This window comes from Myotis brandtii, unplaced genomic scaffold, assembly GCF_000412655.1.
Source record: "Myotis brandtii unplaced genomic scaffold, ASM41265v1 scaffold470, whole genome shotgun sequence".
Classification (NCBI taxonomy): domain Eukaryota; kingdom Metazoa; phylum Chordata; class Mammalia; order Chiroptera; family Vespertilionidae; genus Myotis; species Myotis brandtii.
In genome coordinates this window covers 2,050,081-2,078,017 of record NW_005367953.1, presented here as the reverse complement: position 1 = coordinate 2,078,017, position 27,937 = coordinate 2,050,081, and the positions used below count along the sequence as shown (strand labels likewise).

The 27,937-nt window shown below is 39.3% G+C and overlaps 1 protein-coding gene across 1 annotated transcript in view; it reads left to right on the top strand.

Annotated features, from left to right (window-relative positions):
- The window catches only part of MEGF10 (multiple EGF-like-domains 10), a 168,622-nt gene that overhangs the window by 57,921 nt on the left and 82,764 nt on the right, over window positions 1-27,937 (top strand). The window contains exon 5 of the mRNA XM_005875838.2: window positions 25,610-25,702. Within this exon, the coding sequence (XP_005875900.1) occupies window positions 25,610-25,702 (93 nt within the window). The remainder of the gene's footprint in view (window positions 1-25,609; window positions 25,703-27,937) is intronic.

Sequence of the window (27,937 nt, the reverse complement as noted above, 5' to 3'; positions counted from 1 at the left end):
TTTCCACAGCATATCATCTGTATATTGTATTGTGTGTTCACCACCCCAAGTCAAGTCTCCTTCCATCACCATTTATCCCACCTATACCCTCCACTACCTTCCTCCACCTCCCCCTCTCCTTGGCAATCACCACACTAAATTTTTGTGGTCTCTTCTGTTTGTGAAGTTATTTATTCATTTATTTTTAGATTATAGTAAAAAATACATAACATCAAATTTACTATCTTAATCATTAAAACTTTTTTAAATTATTAATTTGAGAGAGAGAGAGAGAGAGAGGAAGAGAGAGTGAGAAAGATTGATTTGTTGTTCCACTTATTTATGCATTCATTGGCTGCTCCTTGTATGTGCCCTGACTGAGATTAAACCTGCAACCTTAGGGTATCGAAACGATGCTCTAACTGACTGAGCTACCCAGCCAGGGCCCATCTTAATAATTTTTTAGTGGTATTAAGTATATTCACATTATTGTGCAATAGAGCTCTAGAACTTTTTCGTCTTTCAAAACTGAAAGCCCCCCTGCCTTCCCTGCAGCCATTTACTTCTACTTTCTGTTTTGAGGATTTGACTACTTTAGCTATTGCATATTGCGATTTTGACTACTGTAGAAATCATATGGTATTTGTCCTTTAATGACAAACTTAGTATAATATCCTCAACAACCTCATCCATGTTGCAGCATTTTGACAGGATTTCTTTTTTAGGGCTACATAATATTTCTTTGTATTTTCTGAAGTTTTTTAAATACCAGAAAACACAGTCCTTGATTACTACCTCGATGGAACATACTGTGACCATTGTCTGTTTTAGACGCCGTATCCTCTATCACTGAGATTGAAGACATTATTTCCCAGTGCCATTTGTGTTTTCCTTTCAGTGACAGGAACAGGCTGGGGGATGAAGTGAGACTGATTGGTTTCTCAGAGAGCCACAGAAATGCTGATTAGAAACAACAGGTGGCAGTGGAGAGAGAAACTGGCTGATTTCAGGGCTGGTAAAGGAGAGTTTGAGACTAGGACTTGAATAACACATGTCAGGGAGAGTCAGCAGAAGGCCCAGGCTCTTTGAAGCCCGTTACACTCACCAACATCATGGGGATTTATTCTCTTCTCACCCCAGAGTTCCACAGGTCCCCTCTCCTAAGAGTTCAACTGTTTTCAACTCTAGTGGTGGTCTGGAGCCAGGGCAACCTCCTGTCTTTTTCCACGACCCCCTACCGTGAACTCTGAGGAGAGAGGAATAGTCTCCGGTCCTGTGGCAGCCAGAGGAGCTCTAGGCAGCCCGAACTGAAACATGAATGCTCTGGTCCATGGGAAGGACTTGAAACCCACACTCGTGATCTCCACAGCAATTTTCAATCTTTTTAGCTCATTGCACAAAGGAACTAATTACTAAAATTCTGTGGCACATCAAAAAATATATTATGTTTTTTGCCGGTATGACCAAAAAAATAGGTATAATTTTGATTCATTCACACCAGATGGCTATTGTTGTGTTGGCTGTTGTCATTTTTTGTTTGACACTCTAAGTTAAAGTTAGTGGTTCTCAACCTTCTGGCCCTTTAAATACAGTTCCTCATGTTGTGACCCAACCATAAAATTATTTTCGTTGCTACTTCATAACTGTAATGTTGCTACTGTTATGAATCGTAATGTAAATATCTGATATGCAGGATGGTCTTAGGCGACCCCTGTGAAAGGGTGGTTCAACAGCCAAAGGGGTCGCGACCCACAGGTTGAGAACCGCTGCTCTAAGGGAAAAGAGGTCAGTGCCCCTGACTAAATAGTCAGGTATTGCACAGCTTAAAAATTCTTGCAGCACATCAGTGTGCCGTGGAACACCATTTGAAAATCACAGCTGTAAATTATGTAGCAAATGTGCATTGGAGGCTGCCCTGGGCGCCTAGCCATTATTTACAACCTTAGAATTCTAGAAAATGTGTTTGGAGGTACACAAAACTGACTTCCAGACACATCTTTGGAACCCACCCTATTAGCAAGTGGGGACTGCCTATAGATTTGGTTTCATGGGACTAGAAAAAGCTCACAGGAAAAGCAGCAGCAGAGTGGAAAGTGGCAACTCTCCCTCTATGGGAAGGATTGGTTGATCCCAAGACAGGGCTGACCATACATTCTCACTCCAATGTCCTTGGCTTCACCTGGGCTGATCGGAGAGAAAGTGAATCATTTTAAGCTGGGCTGCTTGCAGCAGAATCATGAATGGACAAAAGCATGGCCAGGGGTCCCTTCTCCAGTCCCGCTTCCATCTTCTGCCCAGATGCTGCCCTCTCCCGCTGGGTGCTACTGCAAAGGAAGGGAACGTTCTGACAAATGTTTCCTTTGTGGTAGACAACTCCTAGTCTATGTTTGTTTGATGCAAGAGGTCAAATACTAACTTCAAATTAAAGCTGGAATGGGGGCATTGCAGGCAGTGTGGCTTGCAAGGAAGACACGGGAGAGGTTTGGGGGCTGGGTCACCCGCTCAATTGCCTTGTAGGCCAACTCTGAGTAGAAGATCAGTTCCCATGGATGTGCCCTGCATGTCTTTGGCACTCGTTAAGAGAACTTGGGAACCGTAAATAAGAAGCCTTAACTCCCTCACACGGAACTGTATATGATTTCCTGTTCTTAGCAGAGATAAGTGTGACAATTGATTACCATGCAGTGAATGAATATTCACAGCTGATTTTTAGCTTGGCCAACTTTATGAAAAACTGAATTTGCTGTAGGCAAATAAGGGGCTAGAACTGTGGTTGGTGTTTACATAAAAAATAATTCCGGCAGATAAACTTTACTCATGCTTGAATATCATGCTTCAGTAAGCAATGGGGTTTAAACCCAAATTGTGGGTTAAAGGCTTAGAGACATCTGCAGCTCTCTTACCCAGGACTATTTTTCTTCCAGGAGACACATCTACCACACAGGTAGCACTTTAGGGGGCCACATTAGGCTATTGGCCATATGACCCATACATTTCCCCCATTTCTTCTTTTTGTTTTGGAATATTATTGGACCAAAAGTAACAAACAGTTTCCCTTTTGGGAGAGAGGGTACCTTCTCTTGGAAGTGGCTACCTGGAACATTGTGTTCAGAAGGATTCTGAGGCTATGTCTGTGCTGAGAGAGAACAGAGCGACTCATTAGTGATTTCTGTCTTGGGCTTGGTACAGCCCGAGTGCTCACATTGCCATCCCTGTATTAGACTCGGTCTGGCATCCTATGGCATTTTGGACCTTTGAGTCATGGAGATATCAGCTGAGGCTCCCGAGTCATGCACCTGGCCCACAGCCTCCTGCTACACGTAGCTTCTCCCTTTAACTGGGGGTCCTATGTGCTGTTCCTGCTCTGGTCCCCAGGAAAATGAGCTTCCTCTTTGTGAACTGGAATATTTGCTAAGCTACCCCAGGATTATTTTGTCAGGAATTTTGTTTGGGAATGAAAGAAGATATTCAACAGTCACATTTGTCTCAGCATCAGCCATAGGAGGGTCTGATAGGAAGGATAATTCAGACGTGGGCAAATTGGTCAAAATGGGCTAGGCTTTTGGGAAGAGCTGGGCAGCAGATACTTGTTTCTCTGACTTGGAGGTCATGGAAGGACATCTTTACTTCTTTATCTAGGCATCATGTCATTTTGGTCTTTGACTGCTGAAAAGTTGGGGGCAGATGTTTCAGGATGAGAAGAGCTAGAGTGTCTACAGCAGGGGTCCTCAAACTTTTTAAACAGTGGGCCAGTTCACTGTCTCTCAGACCGTTGGAGGGCCGGACTATAGTTTAAAAAAAACTATGAACAAATTCCTATGCACACTGCACATATCTTATTTTGAAGTAAAAAAACAAAATGGGAACAAATACAATATTTGTATTTGCATGTGGCCCGCGGGCCGTAGTTTGAGGACCCCTGGTCTACAGGATGCCACGTTTGGGGCTGTGAAGATTCAGCATTTGGCGAGCGCTGTGTTGGCAAGCCGGGCTCTGGGGGACTGTGAGAGTTTAGGAGAGGAGGACCACCTCTCTGAAGTTGAAGGCAACCTGAGCGCTCTGCTCTGGGTATGTTTGAGTCTCACAGGCTTGTTTAATAATAAAGTTGTGACCTTGTTAAATATTTTCAAACAACCTTAGGTGTAGACCCTTTTACGCACCCCCTTTTGAGTGCAGCTAAAAGTGAGACAATCCTTTTAGGCTAGCCAAAGAGCCCTGAACTGACAGCGATCATATGGTATGTTCCTAAGTGTATGTACCCTTGATGCCCTTTCTGCCAGTGGCAGTGGATTTTTCCATGTTTCCATGGGACCCTGTATTCTGTTACTATGGAGCCCGACGTGGTTCAGAGGAACCTACCAGTAAATACTGGGAAAGGCCCTTTGTCTACACACTGTACCAGCAGAAATTTCAATTCCCCCCACACATCTATTGGAACCTAAACTTCTGCTTCCCAATTTTAGTCATTGGTCTCTGCTAGCAGGGAAGATAGGACACTGAAAACAATGCAGAAAACCTTTGTTGCCTCACTAATGGCCAATGTCTGCTCATTGTTAGGATTTTATAAATAGAAACCATGAATTTAATAATAATTAAAAACACTATGAATTCAAGATAGCCTCAGTATAAACAGACAGAAATCATGACTCAGTCTAAACAAATGGAAATCACATCTGCTACTCTTTTTTGCTTAAGGAAGCCTGACTTTAGGGTCCCATAGAGAGAGGGCTGAGGGAAACAATGAAAATTCTTGCCTTATCTCTAGAAAATGAGTTTCTGCAACTGCAGTCTTTGCAGGGCAGATAGCATTTTTACAGGCCTAATAATTTATGCAGTCTCCTTATAGAGATAGATAATAGCTAATATAAAAGCTCAGAACTGAGAAGCAATTTTTATTGCACAATGGTTCAAATCCTTTTAGAGCAAAGTCATTTAAAATTATGGCAAAAACACATTTTGATCTAAGTGACCAACCACAAAACATTCACATGACCAGGTGGTGACAGAACTTGGTTTTTTAGTTTGGGATAGCACAACTGTACGAACTTTTACAGATAATGCAGCATAAAACTAGTACATCCCTCTGGGCCACACACAGAGATACTAATGGGTGAGGAAGACCCATGGACTGATAGAAGCAAAACTGCATGGACACTATTCTTTCCTTAAGCTTCAGTGGTATCTCAAGTTCTAAGTGTGCATTGTTTGTTTGCTTTCTTGAAAGATATCAGCTAGAGCGCTAAGAGAACCACCACAGAGCACAGGAGCCTTCTCCGTTAAGGTCACAGGAGGCATCATGATCTGAAGGTGGGCCTCCCAGGCCAGCTGGGCACATTGGAGGGCCAGAGGCTGTTATGGCAAGTCTAAAGATACGGCAGTTGTTTAAGCTGAAACATAACTCAGTTAATTTATTGTATTTAGCATGTAATTGAGGGACAGAAAACGAAATGTGCCACCTCAAATGAAATCTATCTGTTGATACAGAGAGAAGAATACGTTTCTAGAAACTTGGGCCCTGGTAGTTGCATGCCCCTGCTGTGAGCCACTGAATAATTGTCCTGCAGAATTTATCCAGTAAGACTGGGAAATGCCTTCTGCTGGATCCCCTTTAAGGTAGTCTGTTAAAGGCTCTGAGCATGCTTGGAGTAGAGGCATGTCTCAAACTTATTTGACCATGGAATTTCCTAATCCCTCCCTACCCCCCATTTCTTCCCCCCAAGAACATGATGGAACTAATAGTCTTTAGAGTCTACTTATTTGAAAAACAATGCTTTAAGGGATTTACTTTGCTTTTATATAACTTTAGACTGGCAATTATAAATATATAACTTTATCAGAGACTCTTTGGATCATTAATTTTGTTGTTTTTTAAAATATATCTCTTTTTTATTGATTTCAGAGAGGAAGGGAGAAGGAGAGAGAGAGATAGAAACATCAATGATGAGAGAGAATCATTGATCGGCTGCCTCCCGCACGCCCCCCACTGGGGATCAAGCCCGCAACCGAGGCATGTGCCCTTGGCCAGAATCGAACCTGGGACCCCTCAGTCCGCAGGCTGACGCTCTATCCACTGAGCCAAGCCGGCTAGGGCTGTTGTTGTTGTTTTTAGTTTTCTTGAGATATAACTGACATATACCACTGTATAAGTTTAATGTGTACAGTGGTACAATGTGATGATTTGATATACTAAGACATTACAAAACGATTACCATTACTGCAATAGGGTTAGTGACACTTCAATCACCTGACATAATTACCATTTCCTTTCTGTGGTGAGAACATTTAAAATCAACTCTCCCATCAACCTCAAGTATATAATATAGCATTATTAAGTTGCCATGCTATATATTAGATTTCACAGAACTTATTCATCTTATAACTGGAACTTTGTACCCTTTGACAAACATTCCCCATTTGCCTCCTCCCAACCCCTAGCCTTGGTAACCACCATTCTACCCTCTGTTTCTATGAGTTTAGTTTTTTGAGATTCCACATGTTAAGTGATATCATATAGTATTCATTTTTCTCTAACTTATTGCACTTAGGCTAATGACCCCAGGGCCATCGATATTGTCACAAATGGCAGGACTTTGTTCCTTTTATGGGTGAATAATATTCCATTCTATATATAGTATTGTGTTTTCATCAACATCAAGACAAGACACTCCACCAGCAAAAAGGCTCAGATGATGGTTAGCATTTTTTAGCAATAAAGTATTTTTAATTAAGGTGTACACATTGTTTTTTTAAGATACAAAACTATTGCACCCTTAATAGAGTACAGTATAGTGTAAACGTAACTTTTTTATGCACTGGGAGACCAAAAAGTTCACATGCCTTGCTTTATTGCAGTGGTCTGGAACTGAATCCGCAGTATCTCCGTGGTATGCCTGTGTACCACATGTTCTTTATCCACTCATCGGGCAAAGGACATTTAGGTTGTTTCCATATCTTGGCTATTACTACTACTGCTACAATGGACATGGGAGTGCAGATCCTAATTTCTTTTCCTTTGGATATATACCCAGAAGTAGAATTGCTGGTACTTCTATTTTTAATCTTTGAGACATTGCCATACTGTTTTCCATAGTGGTTGTATCAACTACATTTCCTTGGTTAGAAACATCGATGAGAAAGAAACATCGACCAGCTGCCTCCTGCACACCCCCTACTGGGGATGTGCACGCAACCAAGGTACATGCCCTTGACCAGAATCGAACCTGGGACCTTTCAGTCCGCAGGCCGACGCTCTATCCACTGAGCCAAATCGGTTAGGGCATGGTACTTCTATTTTTAATCTTTTGAGACGTTGCCATACTGTTTTCCATAGTGGTTGTATCAACTGCATTTCCTCATACCAACAGTGCACAAGGGTTCCCTTTTCTCTACATCCTCGCCAACACTTGTTATCTCTTGATAGCTATTCGGAGAGGTGTGATATGATAACACCTTATGGTTTTAATTTGTATTTCTCTGATGATTAGTAATATCGAGAACCTTTACATGTTATCTGTTGGCCATATGTATGTTTTTGTTGTTTTTTAAATATCTATTCAGGTCTTTTGCCCATTTTAATTTTTTGTGTGCTGATGAGGTATATGAGGTTTTTATATATTTTGGATGGATGATTTGAAATATTTCCTCCCATTCAGCAGGTTGACATTTTTTTGTTGATAGTTTCTTTTGTTGTGCAGAATTTGTTAGTTTGATGTCCCACTTTTTTGCTTTTGCTGTTTGTGATTTTGGTGTCGTATAAAAAAATTCACTGTGAAGTTTAATGTCAATGAGTTTTCCCCCTATGTTTTCTTCTAAAAGTTTTATGTTTTTAGGTTTTATGTTTGTCTTTAATCCATTTTGAGTTAATTTTTGTGACTAATATAAGATAGGTGTCCAATTTCATCCTTCTGCATGTGATCATTTTGTTTCCCACTACCATTTATTGAAGAGACTATCCTTTCCCTATTGAGTATTTTTAGTGCTTTCATCAAATATTAGTTGAGCATATATTTGAGGGTTTATTTCTGGGCTCTTGATTTTGTTCCTTTGGCCTATGTGTCTATTTTTATGCCAACGTCATACAGCTATGATAGCTATGTAATATAGCGTGAAATCAGGAAATGTGATGCCTCCAGGTTTGTTCTTCTTTCTCAAGATCACTTTGGCTATTTGGGGTCTTTTGTAGTTTCATACAAATTTTAGGATTGTTTGCTGTGTTTCTTGAAAATGCCAATGGCATTTTGATAGGAATTGCATTGAAGCTATCTATGGCTTTGGGTAGTATGGACCTTTTAACAATATTAATACTCTGATCCATGAACATGGGATATCTTTTTGTTTGAAGACTTATAAGCTCTATGAACTTAGATATCCAAATCTCCCCCAAGATTTGGGAAGTTATCCCCCATTACTTCTTTAAATAAACTTTCTGCTCCCTTATTCCTCTCTTTTCCTTCAGGGATTCCCAATAATTCGCAATTGCTTCTTTTGATGTTATCCCATAGATTAGGTAGGCTTTCTTCAGTCTTTTTTTTTTAAATTTATAATTGAAAGTATTACCTATGTCTCCTTTCCCCCCCATTGAACTCTCCTAGCCTGTCCCCAGTCCCTACCCCAGGCCTTCACCACCCTATTGTCTGTGTCCATGGGTTATGCATATATGCATACAAATTCCTTGGTTGATCTCTTTTTCACACTTTCTCATTCTTTTTATTTTTATTTTTATTGCTCTCCCTTAACTGGATAGTATTGAGATATATTCTACTTCACAGTTTCTTTTCTTTCTTGATCCATTCTTATGTTGATGCTTTCTATTGCATTTTTTATTTCATTCATTATTATATTCTTTAAATCCAGAATTTCTGTTTAGTCCTTTCTTTATGATTTCTATTTCTTGTTAAATTTCTCATTTGTTTATCCATTGTTTTCCCAATCTTGTTGAGTGTTTTTCAGTGTTTTCTTTTACCTCATTTAGATTCATTATTATATTCTTTAAATCCAGAATTTCTGTTTGGTCCTTTCTTTATGATTTCTATTTCTTGTTAAACTTCTCATTTTGTTTATCCATTGTTTTCCCAATCTTGTTGAATGTTTTTCAGTGTTTTCTTTTAACTCATTTATGTTCCTTAAAATAGCTATTTTGAATTCTTAGACAGGTAAATTATAGATCTGCATGTCCTTGAGGTCGGTTACTGGTGCATATTGTATCTCTTCAGTGGTGTCATGTTTCCTTGTTATTTAATATTCCTTGAAGTCTTGCATTGTGTGGTCATGTCACCACCTTCCGTCTTTACTGAAATTGGAAGGTAAATACCTCTATCAGATCTGCTAGGGATTCTGAGGCTTTCTCAGACCTATTATTGATAAGCCTGCTCCACGCTTTATGCTCCCTCTTGTGGCAGAATTCTTAAACTTGTATACCTTCTTTGCATCCTGCAACACACCAGGCCAGGTGCTGACAGCCTCCCTTTTGCTTTCCCATGGGTGGAGCTAAAGCTAAAATTTGTGGTCTCTTCCTGGCCCACAGATGTGAGCCAGCTTTCTGCACGTGCTCAGTAAACATCTGCCGAAGCTCACTCTCACTACTGTTGGGAGTGTGGACAGAGAGCTGGACAGAGTGAGGGTTTCTGTGGGTAAGGTGCACGGAGCATTGAGAGTACACATGGGCCATTTGGAGGGGTGTCCATGAGCCAGGCATCTCCAGTGGCTCATGGGTGAGCTTCTTGATGGCCTCTGCAACACAAGGAGTAGGATCCACATTCCTTTAATGCCCTGGGACCGTGGTCGGCAAACTGCGGCTCGCGAGCCACATGCGGTTCTTTGGCCCCTTGAGTGTGGCTCTTCCTAAACATTAGGAGTACCCTAATTAAGTTAATAACAATGTACCTACCTATATAGTTTAAGTTTAAAAAATTTGGCTCTCAAAAGAAATTTCAATTGTTGTACTATTGATATTTGGCTCTGTTGACTAATGAGTTTGCCGACCACTGCCCTGGGAGATCCCATCTGCTGCTTTCCTCTTCCCTTTCCCCAGTCATGCAGCTCACAACTCCCTACTCTGGATATGGTAAGATAGAAATGGACCTCACATGCTCTCACTTGCCCCTGGGAGAGAAATCACAGGTCCAGAAGGCATTGAGCTGTGCTACCCTGGGGGAGGGCTGCTGTGGGTAAAGCCTAACTGTTCCTCTTACCCTCTGCAGTGTGTCCACATTGTATTTTCTTTCTCCAGTGATGTGCTGGAGCTTCTCTGCTGGGAACTGGGACTTCTAGAAAGGCTCTTTCATCCATGGGTGATTGTTTTAAAACCGTGTTCCTTAGGGGCTCCTGGGCCATGGCCAAAGGGACTGGAGACCGTTCACAACCACTGAGGGGTCCGCAGCTGAGGCCTGTGTGATGCACATGGGTGGGCAAGACTCCTCTGGCCCCCTTGGCATGTGGTGGTGGGCCCCACAGCTCCCACAAAGGCACTTCTGTCCCTGAGGGATGCTGAATGGTTGGTGTTGAAGGGGGATACCAGGATGGATGTCTTTTTCAGGCGTGTTGCTGATGTCACTCTTCTTTACTTTCTTCTAAGGACATGTCTGTTTCCACAATCAAGACAGGGAAATTTTTAGTTGAGTGATGACAGGATATAGCAGACACTGGCTTCCCTTCCCCATGGCGTAGGTGATGTAGCCATTTACCAGCTTCACCAATGTGGTTCAGTATTGGCTGGGCTTCTCCTCCAAGTGTGGAACTCTTATTAACAGAGATATTTCATGGCAAACAGTTGTTCACCAAAAGTGAGTATGCTTATGAAACATCTCAATATGAAATTTAAAACTGCTGTATAAGTGATAGATTTGCACTTGATACAGGGGTAAAAACTAAAATTAAGAAAAAAGACAGTAATGTTTAAAATGCAACCTGTCAAAAATCTTAAAAGCTTTATTCTGAACATTTTAGGACCTTCACTGATGTTTTTAATAAAGCAGGCCAATAGTCTGTCCCCGCAATGGCAGAGTAGTAGGCTGGATGATTTGATGTATAATCATATTTTGTTGGGTCCACATAGTGTTTTACATTAAAAATTTTTTTAATATAAAACTTAGATTTTTATTTTCCCTGGGGAAGAAAAAAACAGGTGATTGGCAACACTGGCTTGACATTCTTTTTTTTAAAATATTTTTTTATTTTTCAATTACAGGTGATGTACAATATTATATTAGCTTCAGGTGTATAAGCTAGTGATTAGATATTTATGTAACTGATGAAGTGGTCACTCTGACAAATCTAGTACCCAGCTGACACTAGGCACAGTTATTACAGTATTATTGACTATATTCCCTATGCTGTAGTTTACATCTTCATGATTATTCTGTAACTACTAATTTGTACTTCACCTTTTTCACTCATCCTGCAACCTCCCTCCATCTGGCAATCGTCAAAATGTTCTCTGAATCTGAGTCTGTTTCTGTTCTGCTTGTTTGTTTATTTTGTTTTTAGATACCATACATAAGTGAAATCATCTGGCATCTGTCTTTCTCTGTCTGACTTCCTTCACTTAGCACAACGCCCTCTAGGTCTATTCAGATTGTTGCAGATGGCAAGATTTCATTCTTTTTTTTTTTATGGCTGAGTCATATTCCATTTTATATATGCACCACATTTTCTTTATCCATTCATCTATTAATGGACACTTAGTTTGCTTCCATATATTGGCTATTATAAATAATGCTGCAATGAACATATGGATGTATAATAGGTCTTTTCAATTTGGTGTTTCAGGTTTCTTCAGATAAATACGCAGAAGTGGAATTGCTGGGTCTTTTTTTGTCTCTTGGTATAGCCTTTGTTTTAAAGTCTATTTTGTCTGGTATGAGCATTGCTAGTGTAACTTTTTTTTCTTTGTATCATTTTTCATGAAATACCTTTTTCCATCCCTTTGTTTACAGTCTGTGCGTGCCTTTTCATCTGAAGTGAGTTTCTTGTAGGCAACATATGTAAGGGTCTTGTTTTGTTATCCATTCAACTACCATATGTCTTTTGCTTGGAGCATTTAATCTATTTGCATTTAAAATTATTCTTGATAGATATGTACTTATTGCCATTTTATTATTCATAGTTTTATCTTTTTTCTTCTTCTTAAAGAAGACCCTTTAACATTTCTTGCAACACTGGTTTGGGGGTGATGAACCCTTTTAGCTTTTCCTTGTCTGGGAAGCTCTTTATTGATCCTTTGATTCTAAATGATAGCTTTACTGGGTAGAGTAATCTTGGTTGTAGTTCCTTATTTTATCACTTTGAATATTTCTTGCCAATCCCTTCTGCCTGCAGAGTTTCTGTTGAGAAATAAGCTGACAGTCTACTGGGAGTGCCCTTGTACGTAACTAACTGCTTTTCTCTTGTGGTTTTTAAGATTCTCTCTTGTCTTTAATCTTTGGCATTTTAATTATGGTGTGTTTTGAAATGGGCCTCTTTGGGTTCATGGCTTGGCATTTTTTAAAAATATACTTTTATTGATTTCAGAGAGGAAGGAAGAGGGAGAGAGAGAGATAGAAACATCAATGATGAGAGAGAATCATTGATTGGCTGCCTCCTGCGCACCCCCTACTGGAGATTGAGCCTGCAACCAGGCATGTGCTCTGACCAGGAATCAAACTGTGACCTCCTGGTTCATAGGTGAATACTCAACCACTGGCCCACACTAGCCCAGCCATGGCTTGACATTTTTATGTGGCAATAGACAGAAGATAATAAAAAGGAGCCTCTCTTTTATTTATTTATTTTTAATTGAGATATACATGACAGATTATGTTAGTTTCAGGTATATAACATAATGATTTAATATATGTGTATATTACAATATGATTACCACAGTTAGTTTTGTTAACATGTCACCATACATAGTTACAAAATTTTGTGTGATGAGAACTTTTAAGATGTACTCTCTTAGAAACTTTTAAATATACAGTACAGTATTATTAACTACTTAGAGGCCCGTTGCATGAAATTCATGCACAGTGGGGTCCCTAGGTTTGGCTAGCAATCAGGGCCGATCAGGTTCCCCGCTTCCCTGCCTCCCCGCCTCCCCACCTCCTCCTTCCCTCACTGCCTGCGCGGTTCCCTGCCTCCCCCGCTCCTCCTTCCCTCGCCGCCCATGTCTGCCTCCACCCACCCCCGGTTCCCTGTCCCAGCCCAGGGCCTGGATCTGATTGGGCAGTTGGGCCTGCCGACTAGGGGAGGGGCAGGAGGAGGGACCTGGGAGGTTGGCTGGCAGGCCCCATCAGCGATCGGGGCCTGCGGGCGGGGGGCAGCTCCTGCATTGAGCGTCTGCCCCCTGGTGGTCAGTGTATGTCATAGTGACTGGTTGTTCCAGTTGTTCTGGTCATTCAGGTTGTTCCGGTTGTTCCATCGTAATGGTCGCTTAGGCTTTTATATATAGACTAGAGGCCCGGTGCACGAAATTTGTGCACTGGGGGGGGGGTCCCACAGCCTAGACTGTGCCCTCTCACAGTGTGGGATCCCCTGATCGATCGCCTCAAAGAGGTAGGCCCTGCTCAACCATCCGGGGATCCTTAATGGATTGCCCCAAAGAGATAGGCTGGAGCCAGGGGTCCTGCCTCTGTGGCGGGCACGCAAGGCCATGGGAAGCCTGGAGGAAGCTGTGCGGAGCAGCCGCTGAGGCCCCGCCCCCACAGCACATGTGCGGGGCCACGGGAAGCCTGCCTCCACTGTGCACACAGCCATCTTGTGATGGCATGGGGGCATCACGCATGAGGGCATGACGGCTACTTAGCCTTTTATTAGTAAGGATAGTCATCATGCTTTACATTACCTCCTCATGACATTATTTTATTCATTTATTTATTTATTTAAATCCTCATCTGAGGATATTTTTCAATTGACTTTTAGAGAGAGTGGAAGAGAAAGGGAAAGACAGAGAGAAACATCAATATGAGAGAAACACATTGATTGGTTGCCTCCTGCAGCGCCCTGACCAGGGCCCAGGCTGGGAAGGAGCCTGCAACTGAGGTATGTGCCCTTGACTGGAATCGAACCCATTATCCTTCAGTCTGCAGACCAGCACTCTATCCACTGAGCCAAACTTGCTAGGGCCTCATGACATTATTTTATAACTGGAAGTTTATACCTTTTGACCCCCTGGATCTATACCTTTTAGATGAACAAGTGCTCTATGAGTTTTCCCTGACCTGCTTACTCATCTTTTTGATGCCACCTGGCTCCTGGAGGCATCTGAGTTTATGTTTCTTGGTTTTCTGAGGCGTGTTCTAGTAGCAAAGGTCCTGGTGCTTTCTCTCAGACCCTTAATTCTGCCCCTTTTGAAGAAATTCTACTGCTTAATTTACGCACTGGCTTTGGGCCTTGACACTGAAATGCAAATGTCTTTGACTAGGGAAAAGCATAGCTGTTATTATTAGTCATTGACCCTTGAGTATGAGAATTCCATTTATTCTCAAGCTAATGTAGACAGGAAAGGAGAACAGAAAGAACATAAGGGCACCAGAATCCAAAAGGAAATAAATGTCTGGGGGATCACCACTGAGGATGGAGGAGGGATGAGGACACTGAATGGAAAAAAATGGTAGCCTCAATGGTTGCCACTGCCCTCTTAACTTCCCCTGGGGGTGGCCTCTATTACTAACGTGTGATTCTAATGCATTGGTAAGCAGAAGCAAAGTATCTGGAAACAAGTGTCAGCAAGATGAAATAGGGCAGACTGAGGGAAATGCCATGTGGTGGAAAACATGCTGTGGGAAGGGGTATCTGTGAAAGAATTCCATGGCTCTGTAGAGAGTGGTTGGACCAAGATGAAGGCCATTCTAAAAACAGAGATTCTGGTGTGGCACTTCCCGTAGTCACCATTCTCTCCCCACAGACATAAACATAACAGGACCAAGGGAAGTGATTTATCCCAAATGAAGGTCCCTTCCATCTGATTTCTTCTCCGAAGTGTATGCTGATGATTTTGAAATCTTTTCCAAATTGAATCAGTTTGCATTTGTATCAAAAGCTATAGGCTAAGTTGCTAGGAATTTGTGCTTAGAAAAGTGGGAGTTTATCCCAGTGTCTGTTAATTTTTTGAAACTATGGTCCATTAGGATCGTATTCCTTATTACTTAAATCTGATTTAACCTAAAGAGACAACAATGCGAGAGTCGTGGCCAAAATAGATAATGCCTGTATATGTGTGGAATTAAGCTAAAAACTTTTTCCATTTTCCATTAAATGAATAGGATTATGTGCTCCACAGATGGTATTTCAATCCCTTGTGTGGGATCCATTACAATAGTCTATTTCAACACAAACTTTCTTTTTCTGTGTAAGTCATTCACTTTGTACAGGAAAAGCTTAGTAGAACATTGCATTGTGAGTTTTAGTATTAGCATTTCCTCAAATATTTTTGGGAAGGTCTCAAGCCAATACCTTCATAAGCATTTGGAGAGCCCATCCATCAATGATCACAGACTCTTACTGAACTTACAAAGTATGTATAGTATTTTAGTGTTAGCTCAGATTTTTGTAAAAATAAAATAAATCTGCCCTGTTTTGTATATAGAGTTTTCTTTGTCCCTCCCTGGAACTTCTTCTCACAGTCTAGTTGTATGCATCTTGAACAGGGATCGAACCCACAACCTAGGTATGTGCCCTGACCAGGAATTGAACCCATGATCCTTTGGTGCATGGGACAATGTTCTAACCAACTGAGCCACACTGGTCATGGCTCTAGTTTTTTTTTTAAACAGCTTTACAGAGGTAACAAAGACATAAAGTAACTAGACAAATTAAGTACATAATTTGATAGGTATGGCAAGTATACAGTCATGAAACTATCACCTTAGTTATGAAGTTAACTATTGATAGCATACAAACATTTTTTCATACCCCTTTGTAATTCCTCCCATCCACCCCTACTTGCCCCTCACTTTCTGCAGGTAACCACTGATTTGCTTTCTGTCACTCTAGATTAGTTTGTATTTTCTAGGGCTTTATATAAATGGAATTATACAGTATGCTATTGTTTTTTATGTCTGATCTCTTTCACTCAGAATAGTCATTTTGAGATTCATCCATTTTGTCTGGATTATCATTTCAAATAAAGCTACTCTGACAATTCCTATACAAGTCTTTGTATGAATGTATATTTTTATTTTAAGATAGTTCTATATACTGGCAGTGAACAATTAGAAATTGAAAATTTAAATGCCATTTACAATAGCATCAAAAATATGAAATATATAGGGATAAATATGAACCAAAAGGTGAAAGTACTATACCAAAGAACTAACAACTGCTGAGAGAAATGAAAGAATGAAACAAAACTACCAATCAATTTAACCTACTTAACGTTTACAGAAAACTCCATCCAACAACAGCAGAATATGTATACACATTCACTCTAGAGAGACAGGCTTTGTTTATGAGTCAGATGACTCAATATTATTAAGAAAGCAATTCTCCCCCAAGTAGATCGGTATATTGCATACTTACCAATCAGAACCCTGCCAGCTGTTTTAGTAGAAATTGACAAGCTGAATTTAAAATTCATATGTAAAAGCAAAGTACCTATAATAGCCAAAATAACCTTGAAAAAGAAAAACAAGTTGGAAGACTAATACTACTTGATTTAAAGACTTATAGAGCTACAATAATCAAGAAAGGGTGATGTTGGTATAAATGTAGACAAATAGATCAATAAAATAAAATAGAGAAAATAGAGTTCAGAAATAAATCTATACCTATATGGACAATTATCTTTTGACAATTGGTAAGGGTTCTGATTGGTAAGTATGCAATCTACTGTTTTTCTTCACTTGTCATAGCTACCAGTCAGATGGTCTAATGGTCGGCAGGTCAGATGGTCACTTAGGCTTTTATATATAGAGATTCTTTATAAGTTCTGGATACAAATTCTTTATTAGATAATATTTTCGAAAGTATTTCTTCCAATCTGTGTCTTATCTTTTTATTCTCTTAATGGTGTTTTTTAAAGAGCAGAAGTTTTTAATTTTGATGGACAAATTTTAATTTTTTTTCTTTTGCAATTGTGTTTTGGTGCTATAACTAAGAAATCTTTGCCCAACTCAACATCACAAAGATTTTATCCTATATTTTCTTCTAGAGTTTTTATACTTTGTAGGTTTTACATTTATGACTATGATTCATTTTGAGTTAATTTTTGTATATGGTGTGAGATTATATATCAATGTTTATTTGCATATAGATGCCCAATTTCTCTAGCATGCTGAAAAGACTGTTTTTCTTCACTGAATTGCTTTTGTGCCTCTGTCAAAAGATAATTGTCCATATAGGTATAGATTTATTTCTGAACTCTATTTTCTATTTTATTTTATTGATCTATTTGTCTACATTTATACCAACATCACCCTTTCTTGATTACTGTAGCTCTATAAGTCTTTAAATCAAGTAGCATTAGTCTTCCAACTTGTTTTTCTTTTTCAAGGTTATTTTGGCTATTATAGGTACTTTGCTTTTACATATGAATTTTAAATTCAGCTTGTCAATTTCTACTAAAACAGCTGGCAGGGTTCTGATTGGTAAGTATGCAATATACCGATCTACTTGGGGGAGAATTGCTTTCTTAATAATATTGAGTCATCTGACTCATAAACAAAGCCTGTCTCTCTAGAGTGAATGTGTATACATATTCTGCTGTTGTTGGATGGAGTTTTCTGTAAACGTTAAGTAGGTTAAATTGATTGGTAGTTTTGTTTCATTCTTTCATTTCTCTCAGCAGTTGTTAGTTCTTTGGTATAGTACTTTCACCTTTTGGTTCATATTTATCCCTATATATTTCATATTTTTGATGCTATTGTAAATGGCATTTAAATTTTCAATTTCTAATTGTTCACTGCCAGTATATAGAACTATCTTAAATTTTGTATATTGGTTTTTATCTGCAACCTTCTTAAACTCTCATTATTTTAGTAGCTTTTTATTGTAGGTTCCATCAGATTTTCTACATACATACATATATTTACATAATCTGTAAATAAAGGCAGTTTTACTTCTTAATTCCAAATCTGGATTTTAAATTTTTTTCTTGCTTTATTACACTTGCTACAACCTCCAGTACAATACTGAATAGAAATGACGAGTAGACATCCTTGTCTTGTTCCTAATTTTAGTGGGAAAGCATTCATTCTTTTACTATTGAGTATAATATTAGTAGTAGGTTTTTGATATTTGCCCTTTATCAGGATGGAGGAACTCCTTTTTGGTTCTGTTTTGTAGAGAATTTTAATCAGGAATAAATGTTGGATTTTGCCAAATGCTTTTTCTGGGGCATTTGTTGAAATAATAATAATATCTTATTATGGATTTTTTTTTAATTTAGGAACTGACTCACTTGAAATATCTCCCAAAGAGGCAGTGTATTAGGAATTATGTTTGGCTGCAATAAATAAATATTTGAGAAATGGAAACATAAATACGTAGGGTTTATTATTTCTATGTAATGAGAAATCTGGAAGTGGGTGCTCTCTTTCAGGAGACCCACCTTGATCTTACTCAAGTTGGAATTAATTGCTTCCTTCCATAGCTCCCACATTATTTATTCATCTGTGCAAGGAATTCAGAGTAAAGGTCTCTGTGATTCTCTGGGCCCTTCCCTCAGAGTTGCCTGATGGTGTGTTCAGATTCAGCATTTTGTTCACACACCAGGCATCAGGAAGGAGAGTAAAGGGGAATTGCACTTACTGTTCCCATACACTATTCTCCACATGGACACTTCAATCCAGAGTGAGGGCTGGGAAATGTCGTTTCTTACTGGTCACATTATTCTCTGTGGTGAAAGTGGCATTCTATTAGTAAGGATTGGTATATAATTTGGTATATTATTAGCAATGTCTATCAAAGACACTGCTAGCAATTATTCTTAGTACTTGTCCTTAAGAGTTATGAAAGCCCTATTAAGAATGGAGGGAAAGGAATTTTAGATATGGATGTTTTTTCATTACATTTACTAAGTGCAAGTGTGTGGGCTCCCAGTGTTCTCTCGCTCCCCATGACTGATCACCATTTATGCAGGCTCTGCATATGAACCGCTGGTGGCTGTGAGGCAAGAGCCCCTGACCCCAAGCAGTGGGTTATGCAACTTTGGGATGGAATGGAAAGAAAATGGGGTATGAGGCAGCTGCTGTTGGCCACTCTTTCCTGCAATTTTCTTACAAAGGTGTCCACTTTCAGATATTCTCTCTTTCAGGAGACCCACCTTGATCTTACTCAAGTTGGAATTAATTGCTTCCTTCCATAGTTCCCACATTATTTTTTATGACAGCTTTATATAATTCATATACCATACAAGTCAACCATTTAAAGTGTACAGTTCAGTGGTTTTTCCCCATATATTCAAAGTTGTGCAACCATCACACAATTTTAGAACATTTCATCACCTCAAAAAAAGAAAAAAATCTCTGTATCCATTAGCCACAACCCCACATTCACTCCTAATCCCTCCCAGCCCTCGATAACCACAAATACACTTCCTCTGGTTATAGATTTAACTATATGAACATTTCATATAAATGGAATTATTAAATGTGCTTTCATAGTATTTTGCTCATACCTCTGTTATTTCCCCTGCACTCTGGTCTGTGTTTATTGGATTTAAGGGACCTCTGTGTGACTTTCTCTGTAGACTAGGAGTTCCTGATCTGTTGTCTTTGGATCCACAGTAGCAGTGTGTCTGCTACATCACTAAATATTAAACACAGTAGAGTGTATAATTTGGAAATATGGGCACAAAATTATTCCTGTCAGTACTTCCACATTGTAGTAACAATTAGATTTTGTAAAGACTCTGCATATAGTTAGCTTCTAACAAAAATATTTAGTTAACGAAGTTTACTCATACCTTGGAAGTTAACTCTCTGCTTTCTCTCTCTTCCTCATTTGAATCTTCTAACTTCTGACTCCTAGCCATCTAATACATCTGCCCTAGTTTCTTGCCCAGCACAACCGCTACCATCTCTTTCACCCCTGTCTCTCCCCGTTCCCATAAAACCCATCGTAAGTTTTGTTCCTGTGGAGTCAGGCACCAGGGTTTAGTCATGCTTCTGCCTCTCACGCCAGCTATATCGATTGGGAACATCATTCCATTTCTCAAGTTTCAGTTTCCTTGTCCGAAAAATGTGGGAATGATGTTCAGTAAAGGCACCTTTAACTCTATCTGTGTTCCTCAATGCCAATGCAGAATAAATGAGCAGAAACAAGATTTGTGACTTATTCATAAAGACCATGATAAAAGGAACTTATGAGGAAAGATGGGTTAGCTGGAAGGTTTGTGTTTTATTGGACAGTTATTTTCAAAAGATACTTTGATGATGGAAACATTTTTCAAGTTAACTTTAAGTAATTGATTATATTATATCCTTTAGGATGACAGTAGGTACTGTGTTTAAAGATATAATTGGTTTATAGAGGAGTCTTTGTCTGCCCACTCTTACGTTCACCTTTTTGCCACACCCTAGGTGTAAATCCAAAGGGAAATGGATGTGGCAGAAGAGAAAATTTTTGAGTATAGTTAGTGGTTCTCAGTATTACAGCCAAATATTTGCTCGTGAAAGCAATGAGGTCCATGGCACTGGTAATGGGATTTAAATGGATTTAGGAACTAAGACTGAAACAGGAGCATAATTAGAAAAGATTCCAGGGTCATCATGTCAGTTCTCACCTGTTCATCAGGCAGACAGGCTGTCCACAGCTTTCACTTCAAAAATGTGGCATGTTCTTCTCATCAGTGTCTCTTGCCTTTCAGTTCTTGAGGGAAAGGAAGCCTTGGTCACCCCTAGCAACTCGATGTGTCTGCAGCAGTGTGATTGTTGTGGGTCCAGAGATTCAGCTTACATCTGATCTCTTAAAAAACTCCTGAAAACTCAGAGTATGATACTTAATGATTTTCTTAAGGAGAGATGTGAGAAATAAATTATATAGGCCATATCGTCTTTGCTAGCTTTTCCTGGTTTAAATGAACCTTTTCCATAGAAGAAGAAAGGACATGAACAAGAAATAAAATGACTGTTGCCATTAATGCCCAAGCCACACTTTATGATGAGTCTTTTGTTTTTGTCCTTGAAATGTGAGCTATTGAACATTTGCTAAGGGGGACCTCTGTTCCCTTTCTCTTTTCTAGTTCACTTTAGGATTTTCTACAGGACAAATTCATGGATTTAACATACCGTGGCTTCTTATGTGGAGTTTAGTCATGGAAGTTCAGCACTCAGAGTAGGAGGCATTTAAAGCTGGAAGAAGAAAGATGAGGCTGATCTCCTAGAGGGGAGAGTCTGTGTTTGTCACCACCTATGCCATAGTTAGTGTTCCTACAACTTGGGGAGTTGGACATCAGAGAACACAGAGAGTTCTACTGTTTACTCTGTTCTCCTCTGTTAGCTCCCGTTGCTCCTGCTGCTCTTAAAGGTGCTAGTGAAGGCTCTTGCTAGATGTGGAGAACCCAGAGCTGGTGGGATAGGGGCCTGGGGCAGAGATGGCACTGTGTGAGAGTTTAATGCTGTGTGTAGATTCTGTAGCAGGAAAGTAGAATCCTTTCCTTTTAGAATCCCTACCAACAATATTTGTCATGATTTAGATCATTAGTTGACTTTAGGCTTCAATACTCAGGGATAATTCCATTGGCTTTAAGTTTTAATTAAGAAAGAAAATCATTAGGAAAGCAACTTCTCCTTCCAATTCCTAACTTACAGACAAATTTGTTTTCTGCTATTTATTCACATTTTGCTTTAGACTTTGACCAAATGTGAGTTCGTTAGTTCAAGAGTTTCATATAAAATAGTCTACCGTTTAAGTTACCCCCCTAGAGTTTTTTCTTCTACTATAATTGAACTTCTTGATGATAATTTCATAAAACACAAAATTTGTACCATCAGGAATCAAACATGAGAACATTCATAAGATTATTCAGCCATCTGAAAGCATTCTGAAGCACATGCAATTCTGATGCGTGACCCTCTGTGCACAGGTTTAACATATGCATTTCTTTACCCATCTTAATATTGGAGAACAGATGCTAGACCTGCTTGTTCAATCTTACTTTTCTTCCTAGTTGATTCAGGAGGGTACAGTGGAAATCATTTGGGGTCACACCGGGCTTTGGGGTCTCCACACAACTAAATTAAAACCAGGGTTTATTATGCAGCCTCTATGGTAGCTATGTATATTGAAGAAGTAGTTTGAGGGAAGAGAAAGATGAGTAGTAAAAGAATGTTAAAGGAAGATAAGAAGTGAAAAAAATGAAAGGATATAGAGCGACAAACTGAGACCTGCCCATAGAACACCTCCAAATTCTCCTCTCATAGCCACTCCCTCCCAGGTAGATAAGAAATACCAGGTTTCTCTTATGTAATCCAGTGTCTTAATTTCAAATTTTCGAATGGTGAAATTGATTCTTTTGTCAAATGAAATTTTATATGGATGCCCAAATATAAAAACAAAGTAAAGTAGTAGGTTTTTAAATTCAATTTATTTAAACTAAAAAAATTAGTTTACCCATTTCTTCTATCCCCCAACCCCTGTGTCTTGCAATGACCAATTTCTTCCCTGTATCTATGAGCTTGGATTTTTTTTTAAAGATTACACATATAAGAGAGATCATAAGGTATTTGTCTTTCAATGCCTGACTTATTTCACTTAGCATAATGCCCTTGTGATCCATCTATGTTATTGCAAATGACAAAATTTCATTCTTTTTTGTGGCTGAATAATAGTTCCTTGTGTATATACACCACATTTTCTTTATTCGTTGATCCATCCATGAAAACTTAGGTTGCTTCCATATATTGGCTATTGTAAGTAATGCTGCAATGAACATAGTGGTGCATATTTCTTTTGGAATGTGTTCTCGTTTTCTTCAGGTAAATACCCAGAAGTGGAGTTGAGGATCGTATGGTAGTCATATTTTTAGTTGTTTAGGAGCTTCCACACTGCTTTCCATAGTGTTGCACCAATTGACATTCCCACCAATTGTCTCTGAGGGTTTCCTTTTCTTCACATCCTCTCCAACACTTGTTATTTTTTGTCTTTTTTATAATAGCCATTCTAATACCTGTGAGGTTTTGATCTATATTTCTCTGACTCATAATGCCAAGCATCTTTTCATGTACCTGTTGGCCATCTGTATGTTCTTAAATAGTGTTTTATTAACATAAATGTCTACCTTAACATTTATAACATTTCCTTAGCATTAAAGTGATTGGTGAGAGCAAGAGTCTTTTAAATAAATGCAAGAATTTGAAATTCGAGGATATGAGTGACACTTTTTTTTATCAATTACTATGTCCAATTTTTGTGTTTTCTTTTAAATACAGTGTATCAGAAAACTCTTATTTCATGTTAAAGGCAAATAGCATCTGACTTTTAAAACTTCTCCAGCCATACAAACAGAATTTTAAATTGTTTTAGTAATTTCAAGGAGGAGAAATTGGTAAATTTGGGTCTGAGAGCTGATCACTATATGTTGCGAGCAGAGATGTCACCAATACGTAAGACGAGTGAGCACTTTCACATGTACCTGTCTACGGTGGTGTCAGCACTCCCTGTAAGTGAGACTGTCCTGTGTGTGCATTCCACCACGTAACAGTGTGATACAATGCCCATTTGCAATCCAAGACACTGGATGCAATGACATGTCCTGTATGGTTAGACGTGAGCCTCCTGTGGCATTAAATTAATCTTTTCCTACTCCAGTTATGGTAGTTTTCTGGCTTGTTTGCACATGTCTAAACCTGAAAGAAAGACTAGGACAGAGCTATGACCTTACAAATGAACAGTACATCTACAGTATCAAACACATGCATGGTCCTAGCAGAAGACACTGAGCCCTGAGGCTGGCACATGCTGACTTAACCAGGCAGGATGCCAGCACATTGTAGGGGCAGAGTACACATTTCAGGCAGATTTCACTTTTAATTACAATTAAATATGTAATTGTCTGAAAAAAATATGGTGAAGTTCCTAAGCATCTCCTTCCAACTCTATGTCAGAATTTCTACTCTGGGCCAACATCCCCAGCTCACCTGGCCTGGCACCCCTCACCAAATTGCCTGGGAGCTCAAAAAGCATTCTGGTGATGTAAGTGAGCCTCCATTTCCTGAAATTTATAGTCACTTTATTCTGTTGTGGTGTCCTCTACCTGATGGTTTTTTTGTAATAAATTTATATTTTTTATTAGAATATTTCCAGATAATTCTCAGAATAAAATCTTAACACCTTGGTTTGTTTTTCAAGGTCTTTCCCTGTCACTTTCCAAAGCTATTGCTCCAAACAATGCATCCAAACAGACCTCATTTTCATTTGTTTTTCTTTCCACATTTTGCTTTTGTTGTCTCTTCTCCTATAATGTCATTCCCTGATGTCTAAATCTTTTTGATAAAAAATGTAGAAGTGATTATCATTTTCATTTTTGGTGCAGCAATATAGATAATATATATGTACACACACACACACACACATCCAGTATATAAATCACATAAAAATATTTAATGACATGGAAAGATTTTTCCATTATATTAAGTGGAAAAGCAAATTGAAAAATATTATGATTCTGTTTTTCTTTTCTTTGAGGAGAAAAATATATAGGAAAAAAATTCCTGAAAGTTTACACCTACACAAAAATGTTACTAGTTGGTGGAACTGGAGATGAGGTTTGTTTTGCTTATTGGTATTTTATGTTTGGATAGTAGACCTGTTTTGTTCTTGTAATAAGACATGAATTAAAACATATTCCTAAAGCATGTGGTACCTTATCTCATCCTTTCATAGAATTTTGGAGTATCTTAACCCCAAACTCTTCCAAATTGTTCTCATTATTACTCATATATCCGGGTATTTAAAAAATATTTAATCAATGTGAGTGGCACTAAGGTTGAAGGTAATACTCATTAAAGTTCAGCACAGAATAATATTTTTGAGAGCCCTTTCTGTCATCCCACTGAACTTGGCTTTGGAAATCACCAGACTACCCATCCACTCATGTCTGCAATGATCCTCCTTACCTACAGGGGTTGGATCAGAGCTAAGATAGTCGCTAATGAAAGAGGAATTTAGATTTACTGTTTCCTAAGCCCTGGGTGACATTTTTCGAATATTCTCCTCCAATAGGAAAAGGGCATGTAGTTCTCCTGTGTTGCAGTTGTGAATAACGTGTGCACAGAGGGGTTAACTATTGTTTCTGGTGAAGGTAACAGGGACACATCTGTCTGCTCAGTCGCCCTGGAGCCCTAATATCTTGCTTTGTGATTTGCCTCTGCATTCACAGCCACATACTCATCTCCCCAAAGAGGATATATTTGGTCGTCACTGATCATTTTTTTAAACTGGATTAGGCAGTTTCTCTTGAAACTTCTTTCCTAATGTAGCATGAAGTAGAGTTAAATAGCAAAAATGAAGGAATTTATTTGGCGCTATCAAAATAGGAAGGGGAATTGTTTGGTTTCACCGCAGACTGCAAGAGGGCTGAGGCATGGATTGAAGGAAATTATCAAGCGTGCATGTTGTTTTTAAGTGATACTTGAGACCAGGATGGGAAACAGCTGTGTTGTTGGGGGGTTTTTCTCGTGCCAACGTTCCTCATTTGATTGATTTTTCTCTCCGACAGCCCACTGTGCAGATAAATGTGTCCACGGTCGCTGCATTGCTCCAAACACCTGTCAGTGTGAGCCTGGCTGGGGGGGCACCAACTGCTCCAGTGGTGAGTGTCCACCTGCTGTTGTCTGTCTTGGGATGTTTGTGCTGGAAGGGCCCCTTGTCTGCAGATTCCCCTGAGCCTTGGGTTTCCCGTTTCACCCCTATGCAGAGTGTAGTGCGGATTCCCGACCCAACTCATTAATAGAGTTTCCTTTAAATCTCTGCAAGTTATTAGATCCAGAGCTGTTAACTGAGTACAAAGAAAGGTACTTGGAAGGAAGAAGATTTCAATAATCTGATGCTGATGCTTCCGTAAATACCAGTGCATTTGCCAGAGTAGGGCAGTCGTGACATAGCTATTGTAGTCTAACTTCTGTTTCCACTTGTTGATGTATCTATGATATTTGCTTGGTGATTAAAATTGACTACTTTCTGGTCTTAACTCAGAAGAAGTAGAATGGATATTTTCAATGCTTAACCGATTTTTCTCTACATTTTGAGATGCCAATAATGAGCACTTGCTTGAGATAACTTTGGGGAGAAATATTGGTAATAAATAAAAAATCATGAACAGAATATAGTATGTCATCTGTCTCATGTTAAAATTACAATTCTAAAATAACACTATTTGGACTATAAGCAGGTTGCATGTAAAATCTCATACTCTTTATTATGAGTATTAAATGATGGAATGTCATGTAGTGCAGTAGCTTTTCTAAATTTCACAGTTAAAACTTAAAAGTTTTCTGGCTAATTTGTTGCTGTGTGTGTAATTGTGTATACTTCCTGTTCCTTCATACTTCATTTTTTTACGTTTATCTTTTATTGTTGACAGTATTACAGATGTCCCCTATTTTCCCCACATCCCACCCTCCACTAGCCCCCTGTCCCACCCCAGGCCTTCACCACACTATTTGCCTTGAGAAATGTAAGAGGGACTCAAAGAGCAACTAAATTGTAAAGAACGGACCATCATATTTAGAGAAAGGAAATAATAGTTTTAAAAATTAGCAGGCTCTCATGGCAGCACAAATGTGTCCTCATTGCGACAAAACAGTTTTCTGAAACTAGTCCAAACGGACTTCCAGCTGTCTAGGTAAGCCGGGTTTAAGAATTTTTACTTGCTCACATTTGGGATGGGGAGATGACTGTTTATCTTGTTAGAACTACTTGTTTCAGTTTTGTGGTCTCTTGGCTGCCACTTGTGCTGTCTGTGCACAGAACATTCTGTGTGAAAGAGCCTTTTCATTGTATCTTAAGCAGCAGCAGGGGTGAGGGGGAGGTGGGGGGAAGAAACAGAGAGAGAGAGAGAGAAAGAGAGAGAGTTTCTGCCCCTGATGGGCTTCCAGTCCCAGTGCATAACTGTTCTGCAGGGTTTTGTTGTGCTTCTGTTCAGATCAGGAGAAGAGTAGGCATTCTGTTCACATGCCGTTGAGGCAAAATGTTTGGGATGTGGGAGTTGGCTCATGTCCATTTTTCTGGCCGACTTACCTCAAATGCAATGTGGCTTTCATGAACTTTTCCAGCTTAAAAATCAGTTGTGCCTACACATTTTGAGGAAAAATAACATTATTCTATAAACTAGTGGGCAAGAGAAGAGTGGATGTATTCGTCATTTGGAAAGCGAGGTTTGTTGCTAATTCCAGGGCAAGAATGCTGTGGAATAATTTCAGCTGTATTTATACTCTGTCTCCCAAGGACTGCAGCCTGTGTCAGGCTAAGAGATCAGACTAAGAGTGTGTAAACAAAACAAAATCCTACATGGGTTTCAGATTCTTGAGAACTGGTTCAGGCCTCCTGGAATAGAAGATAGTGTTTTGTTTTGCAGGTTAGGCCTTCTCAAAAATAAACTGCTTCATTTTGGAGTTGACTCCCTTTTGAAGAAAGCCCCTAGAATACTGAGAACACATGTTCTTTCAATCCTGGAAGGTGATATTGACTCAACTTTTATTTATTCTCTACAACTCATGTTTTGGTTTATTTATAATGATCAAAGGCATAAGTAAACATGGACTGTTATTTGACATCTTCAAAGATGTTTGGAGAAAAGCATTTCTGACACCTTTTCTAAGCACATAAGAAAATGCCATTCTGAGCTGGAGCACTGGGTCTTGTTACCTGGATTTTGTCTGTGGCAGTTACTCTACTGTCACTAATTAGGAGTTGTATAATTTACTTTTTACTCTTGGCCAGATAATTCTTGCAATAAAATGCATGCACTAGTAATCTACCTAGTAACAGAGTTAAAATAGTCTAATTTTCAAAGATTTTATTTCTATGTCGCCTCTTCTCTGGTTAT